At 39.1% G+C, this 17,295-nt stretch overlaps 2 protein-coding genes across 2 annotated transcripts in view; both read left to right on the top strand.

Moving 5' to 3' along the window:
• Window positions 1–2,334: 2,334 nt before the first annotated feature.
• LOC130907981 (dynein regulatory complex subunit 4-like) lies at window positions 2,335–4,232 on the top strand. Its single transcript, XM_057823550.1, has one exon. The coding sequence runs from the start codon at window positions 2,406–2,408 to the stop codon at window positions 4,230–4,232; it is 1,827 nt and encodes a 608-aa protein (XP_057679533.1). The 5' UTR covers window positions 2,335–2,405.
• Window positions 4,233–7,400: 3,168 nt separating this feature from the next.
• Window positions 7,401–17,295, top strand: part of cad (carbamoyl-phosphate synthetase 2, aspartate transcarbamylase, and dihydroorotase) — a 47,294-nt gene continuing 37,399 nt past the window's right edge. The window contains exons 1-5 of the mRNA XM_057823021.1: window positions 7,401–7,784; window positions 12,019–12,158; window positions 12,238–12,367; window positions 13,234–13,376; window positions 13,457–13,598. Of these exons, the coding sequence (XP_057679004.1) occupies window positions 7,679–7,784; window positions 12,019–12,158; window positions 12,238–12,367; window positions 13,234–13,376; window positions 13,457–13,598 (661 nt within the window). The 5' untranslated portion in view covers window positions 7,401–7,678. The remainder of the gene's footprint in view (window positions 7,785–12,018; window positions 12,159–12,237; window positions 12,368–13,233; window positions 13,377–13,456; window positions 13,599–17,295) is intronic.

Below are 17,295 nucleotides of genomic sequence, written 5' to 3'. Positions count from 1 at the left end.
TTTTCACGTAAAATCTATTTTATACTGTCTACTTAATCATTGAAAGTTGGGGTAATTATTTATGAATACTCGGGGTGTAACGGTACACAAAAATCTCAGTTCGGTTTTGAGGTCACGGTTCGTTTCATTTTCGGTTCAGTAAGAAAACAAAATGCAAACAAAATATAAATGTGCCAGTTGTTTATTACACACTTTTGTGCTTTCAACAATAGGAACAGTAGCCTATACAAAGCTAGAATTCTGCTCAAAAAGTAGAGGGTATTTGAAGATCATCCAACAACAATTTGCCTTTCAGACCCCGCGTATTGGTCGGGTTTCTTTCTGAAAGAAAGAGGAAAAAAGAAGTCCTGTGCTAAAGAGAAAAGCAATCCCAATGACAAAGATTTTAACATGTATTTTACAAATGAAATGCCTCTCAATGGATTTTTTTTTCCTGATGAACGGTTTTCAAAAGCTTTATTGGTGGATTTTCTCAAGTTAAAGCGCCACACAGAAATTAATAAATTTAATTGTGTAAACAGGATCTGTGTATTATTCTTATTATTTAATTACAGGTGTTTTAGCTCATTTCAATGTATTTTATTTAAATGGGCTATTATTTATTTTATTATGTGTTTATATTTTACAAATGTGATGTAGTATTCATTTATATTGTATATTTTATGTTGTATAACTTACCTAACCCTATGTGAATATTAGTTCCTACTTGTTTTGTTGTGGTAGGAGGGTTTTGTATTGAACATGGGGCCGTGTTGGTTATTATTATAGCAGAGAAGACAACTGTAAATCAACAAAGACAAGTCAACTGTGCCCCAGTCTACCACTCAAGAGATCTGATGGACTCAAAAAGTGGGTTACGATTGCATATTAGTTTGAAAATCGACCGGATCCTCCGTATTTTTACACGAGTGACTTCCGGTCTGCCCGGTCTGCTAGCTATTGACGCAGGAGGGCCACGTCTTGCGTCAAATATTAAACTCTGCCGTTCTTTTCGTGTGCATCGCGTTGAGCTGCTTCTGGGACGCGTCTAACACTCAGCCGCACTGCGACTGGTGTGCATTGGCTGACTGACTTTAACGGCCCCGTTTCACTGCGTTCTCGCGGCGGCCACATTGTCGCGCCGATGACGTTTCTTACTGTCCTACCGTGTTGGTCCTCATTATAGTAGAGAAGACGGAGTAAATATAATCAACACAAAGAAACAGTAACCCGATCGACTCACAGCCTCGAAAAGTAAAGGTTACATTACGTCAGAAACTCGTTCGGTACGACTCCGTTCCGAACCGAGCACCAAGTACCGAAACGGTTCAATACTAATACATGTACTGTTACACCCTTAATCAATACAATAAATTGGATCTGCATCTATATGGTTTTCCTGGTCATAGCAATTATTTGAGGGGAACCTGACTACAATGTAGTTCCTGAGGTTGTCATCAATTAACTCAAGCAATGTTTTTGGAACGATGGAGTCAGACAAGTGCACAGATAGACCCTTAGTGGTGCTAAAGCACCAGACCTTTTTACCTGGATGAGAACAGTACCCTTTCAGTGGAGCCCATTTTTTCTTCATTCTACAATAGCTAAAAATTACAAATGTTCACTGCCAGCCCTGACATTTGTATAATATTCACAGAGTATGTGTTGCGGTAGTTCATAAACAAAGAAAATTTTTTAGTTTTATTGAAAATTCCCATTGACAGTGATTGTATTTTTCTTCTTAATTATGCTTTATTTTTGCATTTTATTTAATACTCTAAAAATATTTATAAACCTAACATTTATATAGTTTTATTCATTCATTCATTCATTTTCCATGCCGCTTTTCCTCACGAGGGTCGCGGAGGTGCTGGAGCCTATCCCAGCCAACTACGGGCAGTAGGCAGGGGACACCCTGAACTGGTTGCCAGCCAATCGCAGGGCATATAGTTTTATCAGTTAAAAATATCTTTTTCCTAATAGCACTTTTTTCTTCCTATTTTCTGTTTTACTCAAATATTTTTAATCCAACTATTGAAGTAGTTCTTAAGAATCTAATGTTTTAGCTAATATTATGGCATTTTGTACTATTTTTTGCATTTGTTCTTTTCTCTCTTATATTGAGAGATTTTATAATCCTTCATTTATGATTGTTCTAAAATTACATTTTCCTACTTTTTTGTACCTATGGAGTATTTTTCAATCAAACTAATCTGACAAAATTAAAGCTAGCACAAGAAGAATTATAACTATGACATCTCTTTGTTGTCACAAGGGAGCATCAGTAGGATTTATGACTTCAACAGACCACAAAGCTTTGATGATGTCGCACTTGTTCACAGGATGGCTTGGTGTTTGTCAACATTCCAACAAGCCTTCTTACAAGGTCTGCTAAAAAAATTGTTTTCTACCAGTGACGAGATAAAATGGCTCCCAAGAAAGCCAAAGGTAAAAAGGAGGGTAAGGGAAAAGCAAAGGCTCCTAAACCACCACCAGAACCCTTGCCTCCGCCTGAATTATCAGACGAGGTAAAGGCCCTCATAAAACAAATTGAACAGCTCCAAAAAGATGTGGAAACAGAAATGAAGGCGAGGAACAATTTCCAGTTGGAGGTGGACATGCTTCGAACCTTCTGGGAGGTGACGGGCCAAGAGCTGGCGGAGACCAACGCAGAGTATGTCAACCTGTTCAATGAAATCGAGAGAGACGAGCTCAGCCACAGACAGTACATCAAAGAATACCTGGGAGAAATCAAGCTGTACAGGGAGGATTTCAAAAAGCACCAGGAGGACTATAAAATCCATGTGAGCCAGGTTGAGGAACTGGAGGTCAAGCCTTATGAGAAGAAACGTTCTGAGATGATCCTAGACGAACAGCAAGACATTGAGGACATTGTCAACACGTTGAAGAACAAGAATAACGAAGACATGGCCAGGAGAGGACAGGAGATGAAGGAACAGCTCCTTCAGACAGAGCAAAAGTATAAGAAGAAGCTAGAGCTACTCCAACACGACCTGACCAACAAGGAGAAGACCAAACTTAGCGAGAGGGAGTACTACTGGAGCAGCCTCATCCACAATCTGCAGCAAGACCACGACAGGCGCTACAGTGAGTTTGACGCCTTCCTCGATGACTGCAAGAAGAAAGACCTGCTCCATAAAGACAAGCTAAAGAAGCAAATCCAAGTCTTTGTCGCCACGGAGGAGAACAAAAACAAGCGCTTGGACGCGAAGGATGTCAAGATGATAAAACTGGAGCAGAAGAAAGTCCAATCTCAAATTGTCAAACTCCAAAAAATGATGAGAAACCCCATTAAAAAAACTCACCCCAATGAGACAGTCAAAGGTTACGAGCTGAACCAGCTGAAGCGTGACTACGACTTGAGGGATAAGAAGTTGAAGCAACTCGAGTGCGACATGGACGAGATGCGCAAGACGTATCAGGAGAGATTGCAGGATATCAAACAGAGAGCCGATCAGGAAAACGCAGAGCTCCAATCCAAACTGGATGTATTATCTGAAAAACTTCAGAAGCTCCAAGCTGTGGTTTGCACTCGACTCTTCGGCATCGACTTCTCAGCCATAGGGGTACCCGACAAAAAAGTTGTGGACAAAACAGCTCTGGACTCACAGGAAGACGCTAGACAGGAGCACTGGAGCCGGAAAACCAGACTCAACCAGACAGTCATCTGGCACCTACAAAATGTCAAGGAGCTTCTTCAGCGAGACGTGGAGACCGCCATCAAGGAGAGGTCGACTCTGATCAAACTGATCAACGAGAAGCTAGACGAAGTGTTCCAAGTCAAGCTGACCCTCCAAAAAATCTCTTGTCAGATGGAAATGGCAACCATGTCCAAATCTGGTAAAGGCTGTCAATATAATACTCCTGAACCATTGGAGCCTCCAATCCACCTCCAAGACGACCGAAGTCCTATGGCCGGCCTAATGGAGGAAATCGTGAAGATTGTTTGCAAAAATCGCACGACCAAAACCCAAAACAAGTTCAGTACTTTGGTTTTTGACCAGATACTGGACACGCAGCTGAGGAACAGCAAACAACTCTTGCAGAGTCACGCCGAGATGGCCAGCAAAAGGCGGACGCAGCTAATTCTGATGTTGAACGACAAGACACATGAGCTGCACGGCCTACAACGCAAAGTCAAGGAGACCAACCAGGAACTGGATAAACAAAAATTAGTTGTCGATCAGAATAAAAGTGTAGAAGGAGCGTTGCTACGGCGTAGATTAATGTAACACTTCGTCCACAAAATAATTCTATCGTACTGACAGGTTTCCTGAGCAAAACATTGGCGGCGCCATCTTTGATAATTTCTGCTCCGAACATCCAGTTTAGACAGAACAACATAAAGTGCAGTTGAAGTAAGCAGTGTGTTGACAAAGTTAAAACTGCAAAATCAAACCAGAGGAACCCACGGAATCGCCAAAAATGGATTCAGCACAACATAGATGAGACTCCGAGACTTTCTGTGCTATGTGTGAACTCCTGGAAGCGCCTATATAGATGGTTGGAAGTGGAATGTTTTGATCAGTGACCAGCCTCGAGCTAAGATGTGCCAGTGTGTCTCTACTTCGCCATTGGCCTTAAATCGAAACCAGCTGCAGACAATAAGTTAAGAATGTCCTTTAAACCTAAGGATCTACCTATAAGATTGTATGTTTGTTCTTATCACTTCGTTGATCATTCGTGGAGAAAATTATCACAACCTGTGCAGCCTGTCTTAACGTGAGGTGTAGATTGATACGCCAGCCAATTAAGTGACCAAAATAAGGTGAAATTACAAATAATATTACAGTTGCTGAATGCAGAAGGGCTGACATGGATTTTGTTGTTACAAGGAAATACTACAAGGTATATACATCCAAACAACAATAGTATGTCATTGCTTTTTATTGCAGATATTGATCGCAATAAAACATTTGGACAACATGATTCCATTTCTTGTTTTATTCAAAACGATTGATGCATGTGCAAAACAGGTCAATAAACATCAATTTATCAAATTATTAGAAAAATACTAGCGAAGGTGGAGCCTTCCATCATCAAAGTAGAGTGCACGTAGTCTCGATACATGTCCATCGATGTACAGTAAGTGTTGTTTTGAGGCACATCAAGTTGTCTTCTCTACCTAAACAGCATTTTCCACCTGTAAACTAACTAGCGCTGCAGCTATCGATTATTTTCTTAGTTGATTAATCGATTAACTAGTTAGTTCGAATCATTAAGTAAATGGATAAGGAACATAAAAAATTAAAATACTGATCTGAGCCTCAAACGGTATAAAAAAATAGGGCTGTCAAAATGATCGCGTTAACGGGTGGTAATTATTTTTTTAAATTAATCACGTTAAAATATTTTGACGCAATTAACGCACATGCCCTGCTCAAACAGATTAAAATGACAGCAGTGTAGTGTCCACTTGTTACTTGTTTTTTTGTGTTTGGCGCCCTCTGCTGCTGCTTGGGTCCAAATGATTTTATGGGTTTGGAGAGTGAGCATGGTGTAATTATTGACATCAACAATGGCGAGCTGCTAGTTTATTTTTTGATTGAAAATTTTACAAATTTTAATAAAACGAAAACATTAAGAGGGGTTTTAATATAAAATTTCTATAACTTGTACTAACATTTATCTTTTATGAACTACAAGTCTTTCTATCCATGGATCGCTTTAAGAGAATGTTAATCATGTTAATGCCATCGTGTTGATTTATTGTTATAATAAACAAATGCAGTACTTATGTACCGTATGTTGAATGTATATATCAGTCTTGTGTCTTATCTTTCCATTCCAACAATAATTTACAGAAAAATATGGCATATTTTATAGATGGTTTGAATTGCGATTAATTACGATTAATTAATTTTTAAGCTGTAATTAACTCGATTAAAAATTGTAATTGTTTGACAGCCCTAAAAATAAATAAATTAAGATCTAAGTACAACAAAAGAACAATTCACTTACTTACATAGCAAAAGTCAGCTAGCTTAAATGGTATAAAATGCCAAGGTTTTTATGTTAATTATTTTTTTACAATGCTGTTAACAAATGGTTATAACACATATTCCCACAAAAAAATGGCTAAATATACCCTTAAACTCAATTAGGAATACATTAAGAAAACATTAGCTTTAACAAAAACTTAGCTTTTGTTGGTCTTTACAGGGAGCAGCTGGATTCAGCCATGTGAAATGAGTTATATTCACTGTTGCCACTAGAGGGCAGTGTACCCACCCAAATCAATGCAAACACTTTCAAAACAAAACATTACAACGCCACTCTATTAAAACGAATACTTGAAGCAGCAAAATTTAATTCGAATCCTTTTTCTAATCGAATTACTCGCGTTAATCGATTAATCGTTGCAGTACTAAAACAAACGAACAAAAAACTTGTAATGCATTTATGCGTTTACATAATTGTGCCATCCTACACGAACTGATTAGCAACAGGCTAGCAGCAGATAGCATGTTGTAGTGAATATTAAACATCATCATTATTACAATCATCATCGGAATAACATTATCAAAGATAACAAGTCGTTTAACGCGCAAGATTTTTGCTTTATGGAGCACCGGACACATGAAAATGCAGGGATAGAAAGAACATACCTTCTGTAAGACCAGCGGCAACATGGCTACATATACACACCCGGTCTTTTTAGTGGCATGGGCTTGGTTCCACATCTGTCTTCATGAACATGTTGTCCTCCCATGTCGTGATGATGGCAGATAGATCCGGTATTTCCAAATTGTCTTTTTTGAGGAATTTTGATGAGTGATGCCACTCCAGCTCCACTGTTGTTTTGGATGGAGAAAGTGTAAAACGGAAGTCGAAAACAGAAATGCGGAAGTAAAGCGGAAGCACGTCGTAAACTTGTCTATATTACTATTATTAATAAAAACTTTACACTGAAAAGAAAAGCATTACTCCTTGTTGGGGCTCCATAGAAACCTGAAGAGTCATTGTTTCATAAAAATTAACAACTATTAAAAATGTTGTTGTTGAATGTCGATTCAATAAGTTACGATTTTGTATTGTTACTTTCGTGAGATGAAAAATAGTAAAAATAAATCTAGCTCTTGAGAAATTTCTGCCATATGGATGCTGTTGAGCAATAGCACCGCCCTCACTGACGTAAACGATGACGTCAGAAGCTATGTCAAGCGGCAATTGTAACGGAAGCAAAGAATTTTTCCTTTAGATGTAAAATAAAACTTGCGTCGTTATTTATTGTATACGCGTTTGAAATACAGGAAATTAAATTTATCAATATAATATAGAACTATGAATAAGTAGAAGATTTTTTACCGCTTCGAGGGATTTATTGGTGAGTAAAACAGGACCATCTTTATTTTATGTTGGAAAGATTTACCGGAAATATCACGTCCAGCTTGACTGTTCGAGCGGTTCGAACAGCGAGTCAACCTGCCCCGCACACGTGGGACATCTTGGCACCCTCGGCTTCCACTCTAAACCGGGAAAACTCAAACCGAACGCCGCGTTCGCCTTCGGATTTCTTCGGACATCCTCCATTTTCCGAATAACCTTCACCAAAGGCGACGATCGACTGTCGCTTTTCCTCATTTTCACTCATTTTCTCCTCGCTTTGATTTTCACGTGGAAAGCCACCGGTTCGCGACCAACCAGCAAGTAGTCAGTACCGGGAAGTTGAACCAAGATGTCTGGGAAGATCATCAACACCACGGCGAGCCTGATTTTGGAGGATGGGACGCGGTTTACGGGCAGCCTTTTCGGAGCTAAAGTGTCCGTTTCTGGCGAAGTTGGTATGCGAGACCCGGCGGTTCATTTTTTGTTTAAATTCATATTTTCATCCGTTTGGTTATTCGCCATGTTGTTGACCCAAATTCCGATAAATCCACTTGAAGAACCTGTTTGTTGACTAAGATTCGAGATGGAACACGTCTCTTAACTTTCTAATTGATGGTTTTAACTCATTCACTTTAATTGACAGCGATAGACCGCAAATCCATTGTGGTTGCCAGCTTCTCCCAGTGAAAATAGATTGGACGTCTATCGCCGTCAATGGCAGCCAATGAATTTATTCGTGAAAAACGTTCAGAACAGTAAAGGTTGTTCATCAGTTTCCTTAGTTTGAGAGTTCTAAATGTGTAATATACCACCGCAAGGGTGTAGGTTTGGGCTCAACATTGGTAGGGACGATATAACAGCATAACATGCATGTACACTTTTTGCTGGGGACGGGACATTAATAAGACCAAATAGATTGGGTAAATGGGGATCAGGGCTACATTTCTCATGAAGATGAACCTAATTAATTGATAGGCTAACTGATCATTGCAAAATAAATCTGTATTGAGTTATAACAGTGCGTCTCAATTATTTTCTGTAACGCCCCTCATGGGAAACAGTCTTCAAAAAACTACCGCTTTTGTCCACCAGCGTCTCTAAAATCGACCAAAATTGAAAAGTTACCAAGTGTTGCTTTAAGACTACATAAACAAAGCAAAAATGAAAATTGGTTCGAAGGGGGTAAACCTCGGTTCACTACATTTCTCACAGTTTAATTAACGTTAACAGCAGAAAATTCATACAAAAGTGGAGGACACGTCCGTCTAAGCAGGTTCCTACTCGAGTTTTGCAGGTTAGCAAATTCACACAGTTTAATGTTATGCAAATGTTGATGCAGGTTGTAGCAAAATTCCAGTCACAAAATTAGTGGTGTGTTCCCCAACTCCATAATATTGACGCCTTTTTACATTACTTATAGCGGCTGCTGCAGGCTGAAAATAACTTGTTGCATGTTGGCGACATGCATTTTTGTCGGGTCAGTGCGTGTGTGTGTGGGGGGGAGGTCATCAGCCAATCAAACGTGAGTTTGAGGGGAAAAAAATGGACTAGCACATTCAGCAATTGAAAAAGGGTAAATATAAGTCTGCACATAATGAAAATAATTCACTTAATAATGGTAGGGTCAACTGTTTCCTTACAACATATGGGAAGGCAATCTAAATTACCTATATAACTAACCTCATTATAAAATGCAACTAAGGTTGTCTAAACGTTGGTGGGGACAATTTGAGCATCCTGAAAAGTTATGTGTTATGTCCCTACCGTCCCTATGCAAACGTACGCCCTTGTGCCGCCGATACAATTTTTTTGGCTCCGGATTCCGATACCTGGCTGTGTTGTATGTGCCAATACTGTACATATTAGGGGTGGGAACCTCTAGGTACCCCACGGTACGATACGATTTGCAATATAAAGCTCACGATAACGATGATCTCACAATATGGTGATTAGACATGTGCCGATTACCGGTTTCAAGGAATACCGTGGTATTAAAAAGCGTCACCACAAAAATTTTCCGTCATACCGTCCGTAAGGTATTAGCTGTTTTTTACGTCCCAAAAATGCTTGGAGAAATCCCTCGCTTGCAGCTGCAAGGCTCCACCCTCCCCCACAGGTTGTTGCTCAGTGTCAGTGAGTCAGCTGTGCAACACGATGGCTGGAGAAGGTGAAACTCCTGAATTTTTTCCCCCATCGAAGAAAACGAAACCGCTGGTATGGGAAAACTTCAGCCACAGAAAAGTTACAGATGATGTGAAACATGTTTGTATAGGGTGGCTGCAGAGGAGGCAGTACCTCAAATATGATTTCGCTTTTATACAAAATTAAAGGTTAGTAAACCCTGTCATGAACGTCTCCCAAAAGCTACAAGAGTTAACTCCAGCGTGTTTAGTGTGTCTAGCGATGGTAAAACGTGGGTTTTATTTCCTCTCTGGCAACTGTCTGTGTTGAGAAAGAGAGTATGTGTATAATATAAACATGATACGAGTCATACGCACATGCTCTTTATGGAAAATAATTCAATTATCTTTGTTCTGATGGTCAAAATGTTGAGGTGTGGCTGTGGGTTTGGGCTCACCTGAAAGACTGCATTTATTTTAATTTCATTTAGAATATAGATATTTTTTAAATTTTAACATTATACTTATGTTCCAATTTGCTAATATGTTTTCAAAAATAAAAATCCTGTTCAATGGAAGTTTTTTACAGCTGTAATTGCAATACCGTGATACCTTGAAAACCGTGATATTTTGGCCTAAGGTTATCATACCGCCAGAATATCATACCGGCACATGCCTAATGGGGATACAATGATTACCGATCCATTGTTCTGGAAATCATCCTACAAAACAACTAATAAACAGAAAAAAAGCTATTTTCATCCTTCTGCTGTAAGTTTATCACTAGTAAACGTCCAATCCAATTGAACTGGGAGGGTGACAAACAATGGCAAGCAACGAGTGTAATTTGGGGGCATTTCAGGTCATTTGCGGTTGATTTTCAGTCACATTCTTTTGAATTTTGGGGATGTATAGGTCACTTCCTCTTGATTTTGGGTTACAGAACAGGAAGTGACCCAAGAATCTCCCCAAATGAATAGGCAGTGACTCAAACTCAACGGGACCTGACCTGTAAATGCCCTAAAATGAACAATAAGGCTAGGTTCATACTGCAGGTTAGGGTTTTAATCCCGATTTTTTTGTCACATCTGTTTTTTGTTTTTTTTTGGCGTGCCCGTTCAGACTGCTTCTGTCCATTGAGCACATTGAAGTATTACGCATGCACACTAACTCGCAGTGCGATACGCGCTTAGCAAACTGACCCGCATGCGCAGAAGTATCAAAACAAATGACTACACATGCTGGCTCTGCATCATATTTTGATTTCCAAAAACAGGACACAAATAACAGACAGAGTAGATAATTTCTGTTTTGTCTTATATTCAAAGTTTATACGGATTGGTAAAACGGATGCACCAAATGTGTGTGCATCGTGTACACACACACACATACAGTCCGTTTGCCCCGACTCTCGACCATTTAAGCAATATTGAAATACAGTACTGCTCATTTAGCACACTGACAGAAAACCAAGCTTCCCGCCCCCAGGTTGTATTTTATTTTTTTTTATGACTGTCAAGTCAGTCTCTTCCCAAAAAGCCGAGCGCTAATGTACAGCTCTATTGCTACCATACTCCGTGCCTCTCGCTCTTTGCTGACGTAATTGCTGCATGAATTCCAATTTAGGAGACTGCAGCCATATTCTGGAAAAATGTGGCCCAGATCGGATTTAAACCACAATCGAAAGTGACCCAGATCGGATTTGAAATTGTCCACTTCTATGCGACTTGTCACGTTCAGACTGTCAAGTTAATGCCTCACTCGAGTCGGGAAAACATGAAAAAAATCGGGGTTTGTGCATTAAGACCAGCGGAATTAACCTGCATTAAATGGGAAAGATCGGCTGCAAATTCTCTGGTTTCTGGCCCCTCCCAATTTAAAATGATTGGGCGTCTGGGCCCATCAGTGGCAGCCATAGAGTTAAGAGACACTTTTATGGTGGAAGATTTTGGATTTTTTTTCCCAAACATTTACACCTTTTTAAAACGATACATCGATTCCTGGCAGGAGCATATCTCTAACATTTTGGGATACAAAGTATCACGATGTAACGATTTTGATATTTTGTCACACCCCTGGTCATATACCACGTTTTTAGAAAATGTACAGTTTTTTTTCTCTCATTACTAAATTGCTTTGTAATCACTTTATGAACCGTAAAGTAATTGCGATCATGGCATGGTCAGACACTGCTTAACTCATTAACTGCAATTGACGGCGATAGATGTCCAATTCATTTGAGGTGGGATGGATGGCAGCAAATCGCACACTCAAAGCTCAAAATATTTTAAAATTCAATGAAATTATTGATAACCGTGTACATTCAATTTTTACAATTCACCTGTTTAGAGTGTCTTTCGTTTTGTAACATTTAATTAAATGACATTCCTGAAATGTTTCACTGAGATATATTTTTCAGAAGGAAACTAAAATTGTTGATGCGGGTATGATTATAGTGCAAAACTGCTAACGTTTAACTTTCCAAAGAAGACAACATTTTCAATGTTTCTCTCCCCTGTAAAGGAAGTTACATTGTTTCCTTATGGTAAAAATGTATTTTTTCCTATAGTGTTCCAAACGGGCATGGTAGGCTACCCCGAAGCCCTGACTGACCCGTCATATCGCTGCCAGCTGCTTACCCTTACCTACCCGCTGGTGGGCAACTATGGCGTGCCATCATCCGAAGATGGAGCCTTTGGATTGAGCAAGGTTCCTCAAGATGACACGACATTTTTCATCAATCGCATATTCAAGTGTTACAATAATCACAAATTTCTTCGTCTCGCAGTGGTTCGAGTCTTCAAAGATCCATGCCGCCGCTCTCATCATTGGGGAGCTGTCGGAGAATCCGAGTCACTGGAGCGCAGTCAAGTCCTTGGACCAGTGGCTCCAGGAGCATGGAGTTCCTGGACTACAAGGTAGAAAAACGTCTGTTTGTCCATTAGATTACCGTAATTTTCGGACTATGAGCCGCTACTTTTCCCCCTCATTTTGCATCCTGCAGCTTATTTGTTGGTTTATTTGGGTTAATAGTTAAGAATTTTTTTCACTGTGGTGTCATAAGACCGTCATAATGATGACATGACACTATCATTGGCATTGCTGAATGCTTATGACAGATGTCATTAAGTGTTATCCAGCAAATTATGTCACTTACTCCATTTATGTCCAGCTCGGATCTTTGAAATCCATTCAATAGTGAGACAATTTGTCGGATAACACTAAATGACATCTGTTATGAGCATTCATTAATGCTCATGACCTTGTCATAACTATGAATGTCTAATGACAGTCTTTTGGCGCCACTGTCAAAGTGTTACCAAAAACCATAACTAGCAATTAATGAAACAACTGGAACAGCAACTGAAGAAAAAAATAGCACAAAACATGAATTTTTATTGACATTAACATCTGTACCGCTGCAATGGATGCTAGGATGCATGTTGGATAAGACTGTCTCTCTCAAGGGAGCAGTGATGGCCAAATAAAGCTTCTTGAAGCAATGAAGATTGGCAGCAAATTGGTTCAAAGCTTCATGGTGGTTCATTTGGTCTTATGACAGTCATATGATGCCTTTGTCAAATAAAGTGTTACCGGTTAATATCTTTGGGTGTAAATATCTCCTAATACAGTGAGGACCGCTGCGGCTTATAGTCCAGTGCAGCTTATCTATGAACAAATGTCGTTTTGGTGTCAAATTTGGTGGGTTGCGGCTTATAGTCAGGTGCAGCTTATTGTGCAAAAATTACGGTACATGCTTTGAGCCGTTTATGTTCTGTTTTAGGTATAGACACCCGCTGCCTGACTAAAAAGATCCGCGAGAAAGGGACCATGTTAGGGAAGCTGGTCCTGGAGGGAATCCCTGAGGACAGCATTCCCTTTGACAATCCTGATAAGAGAAACCTGGTCCAGGAGGTGTCTATGAAGGTAGTTATCATGAAAAAAATGCTTTTTTTTCTTTCATAAATAAAATTACAGACCTTATAAACCTTTTGATGTTTCTCCAGGAGCCGCAGATATTCAACCCCAACGGCAATCTGCGGATCACCGTGGTGGACTGTGGCATCAAATACAACCAAATCCGCTGCCTGGCCAAGCGAGGGGCCCGCGTCAACGTTGTACCCTGGGATCACCCGTTGGACAGCTCAGGTCAACATCAAATACGCTATTTTTTTAAAGGGATCCAAGGAAAGAAAGACTTGTAGTTCTTAAAAGATAAACGTTATTATGAGTTAAAATAATTTGATATTGAAACCCCTCTTGATGTGTTCTTTATTATACAATTTGTAAAATTAGTTTTAGTAGGTTGCCATTGTTGTTGACATCGCAGGGCTGTGACGTCACGTGGTTACTTTGCCGGGCTTCCAGAGTATGACTCTAGCGACATAAACATCTCATCTGTTCAACCCTTTCAATTTGAACTCGAGAGGAACATTAATGAACATGACAGCACTTTCGATATTTCACGAAACGAGCAGCAAAAGCAAAATGAACAGGAAAGACGGGATAAGACATGACGAGAGTAGGTAAAAAAAAAGTGTTCTGCCAAAATGTGCTACACTGGCAAAACATTCTACAAGAGGCAAATTTGACACCCAAAGTACTACCGTGCACTTTTAATATACTGTATGTATATATATATATATATGTGTGTGTATACATATGTATGTATATATATATATATATGTGTGTATATATATATGTGTATATATATATATATATATATATATATATATATATACACAGTGGGGAGAACAAGTATTTGATACACAGTCAATGGGAAAACCCATTGGCAGTGTATCAAATACTTGCTCTCCCCACTGTATGTGTGTGTATATATATATATATATATATATATATACTGTATATATATATATAAATATTAGGGCTGTCAAAATTATCGCGTTAACGGGCGTTAATTTTTTAAATTAATCACGTTAAAATATTTGACGCAATTAACGCAGATGCCCCGCTCAGAGAGATTTAAATGACAGTACACAGTGAAACGCTCACTTGTTGTGTTTTATGGAGTTTTGCCGCCCTCTGCTGGCACATGGGTGCGACTGATTTTATAGGCTTCTGCATCCATGAGCATTGTGTAAGTAATTATTGACCTCAACAATGGCGGGCTACTAGTTTATTTTTTGATTGAAAATTTTACAAATTTTATTAAAATGAAAACATTAAGAGGGGTTTTAATATAAAATTTCTCTAACTTGTACTAACATTTTTCTTTGAAGAACTACAAGTCTTTCTATCCATGGATCGCTTTAACAGAACGTTAATAATGTTAATGCCATCTTGTTGATTTATTGTTATAATAAACAAATAGTCCTTATGTACCGTATGTTGAATGTATATATCCATCATGTGTCTTATCTTTCCATTCCAACAATAATTTACAGAAAAATATGGCATATTTTATAGATGGTTTGAATTGCGATTAATTACAATTAATTAATTTTTAAGATGTAATTAACTCGATTAAAAATTTTAATCGTTTGACAGCCCTAATATATATATATATATATATATATATATATATATATATATATATATACACACACATACATACATATGCTTGTTTTGTTTAGATCAGAGTTGTCCAAACTTTTTGCAAAGAGGGCCAGATTTGGTGTAGTAAAAATGTAGGGGGCAGACCTTGGCTGACGTCCTTTACGTAGAACAATAAACTTGAGCCAATTTTAGCAAGCCATTCTGTGTGTCACATTTGCTTGATCTTTTTTTTTTAATTAATAATTTTAACAATCTCGCAACTACGTAGCCATTGTGGCGTTCTCTTTCGACTTGCGAAATACTGCTGATGTGAAATTAAACTAGCTTCAAGTTGCTTCAATTTCTCGCTGTGTATCTTCCCTGTAATCCTGTCGTAAATGTCAGCGTGTCTTGTTTGGTAATATCGCCTCACATTGAACTCTTTAAAAACAGCGACAGTCTCTTTGCAAATGAGGCAGACACAGTTGCGTATTTTAGTGAAGAAATAGTCCCATTTCCACCTATCCTTGAAGCGTCAGCCGTCGCAGTCAACTTTTTTTGTTGAATGTCGCCATTTTAGAAAATTGAAGGTAAAGGTTCACACAGTGCTGCTGCCTTTTAGTAGGTAAATGAGGAGCAGCATTTAGTGTGTAAGCTACTTCATATGCTGGTAGCAGTACTGCTGACCAATTTATCAAGTTTGTGTGCGGGCCAGACGTTATTGATTTTATGACAGAGGCTGGGGGCCGGATGAAATTGGACCACGGGCCACATTTGGCCCCCGTGCCGGACTTTGGACATGCCTGGTTTAGATGCATACAGACAGAACATACTAAAGTTGCCCATAGACTTCATAATGATATTGACGGGACACTGGGCACAGGGCCGATTCATAAGTGGCCTGCATTGTTGGCTTGGCCATCAAAACTGACCGAGTGGAATCACAGAGCTTTTTTTATTGAAAATGTTAACAAATGCTTAAATCCCCGAATTCTTTATAGACATGGATGTAAAACAGTCTAGATTCTTGGTTAAAAGCAAAAAAAAAAGTGCAGTTAGCATTTACTTAATATGTCGAAGTACGATGGTCGTCCATCAGTCAATGTGGCGGCCGCCATATATAAACAGAGCTTTTCCAGTGAAAATTCTTGTGAATAAATGCTTAAATCCCTGAATTCTTTATAGATATGGATGTAAGACAGTCTTAATTCTTGGTTAAAAGCAAAAAAAACCATGCAGTTAGCATTTATTTTACGTGAATATGTCAAAGAATGATGCTAGTTTGTTAGACAATGTGGCGGCAGCTTTACAACAAAGACCTTTTTACCTTGAACATTCTTATGAAAAAAACAAAAAATGTTTGTATGTGGTACAGCTTTCGTACTTTTTCAACATAAATCCGGTGTTGGATCGCTGCATGTGTCGCTGCGACCGACTGTGATTAACTGCAGCGGATTGTGGATGGCCCCCTACTTGAAGGCGTGGCTCAGTGAAGGTCGAATCGGACCCGTCAATATCATTATGAAGTCTATGAAATGCCTTAAGAAAATACTAAAACATAGTAGTATGAAATAAGGGTGGTATAAATATGCTACGTGACTAGACATGTGCCGATTACCGGTTTCAAGGTATACCGTGGTATGAAAACGTCACGGTTTCAAAACCACAAAAATTTATCGTCATACCGTCCCTAAGCTATTAGCTATTTTTTATGTCCCAAAAATGCTGCATGGCTCAACCCTCCCCCTCCGGTAGCTGCTCAGTGTCAGTGAGTCAGCTGTGCTACACAATGGCTGGAGGAGGTGAAACTCCTGAACTTTTCCCCCCATTTTTGAAAAGGAAATCGCTGGTATGGGAATACTTCGGCTACAGAAGAGTTACAGACGGTTGCGGCTTAGAGGAGGAGGGCCAACCGATATGTAAAACATGTTTGCGGAGGGTTGCTACCGAGGAGGCAATACCTCCAATATGATTTCGCATTTATACAAAATTATAGGTTTGTAAACACTGTCATTAACGTTTCCGGCCATCTACAAGAGTTAACTCCAGCGTGTTTAGTGTGTCTAGCGGTGGTAAAAAGTGGGGTTTGTCTGTGTTGAGAAAGAGTGCTTTTTATGGAAAATATTTCAATCACTTTTGTTCGGATGGTAATATTGTAGCACATTTTAGAGCTGTAATTGCAATACCATGAAACCGTGATATTTTAAGGTTATCATACCGTCAGAATCTCATACCGGCAATGCCTATTCAGACTGATGTGGTCAACAGATTAACAATCTGCTTTAAAGCTAACACAAGAAAACACTATGCTTATATGTATGAGAGGGAAACACATTTTGAGGTAATGAAA

This window comes from Corythoichthys intestinalis, chromosome 19 (assembly GCF_030265065.1).
Source record: "Corythoichthys intestinalis isolate RoL2023-P3 chromosome 19, ASM3026506v1, whole genome shotgun sequence".
Classification (NCBI taxonomy): Eukaryota; Metazoa; Chordata; class Actinopteri; order Syngnathiformes; family Syngnathidae; genus Corythoichthys; species Corythoichthys intestinalis.
This window is presented reverse-complemented; position numbering and strand designations above follow the sequence as displayed.

What these genes read in the sequence shown, in the direction of transcription:
- LOC130907981 (XM_057823550.1), top strand. Translation starts at nt 2,406, where the DNA reads ATGGCTCCCAAGAAAGCCAAAGGTAAAAAGGAGGGTAAGGGAAAAGCA.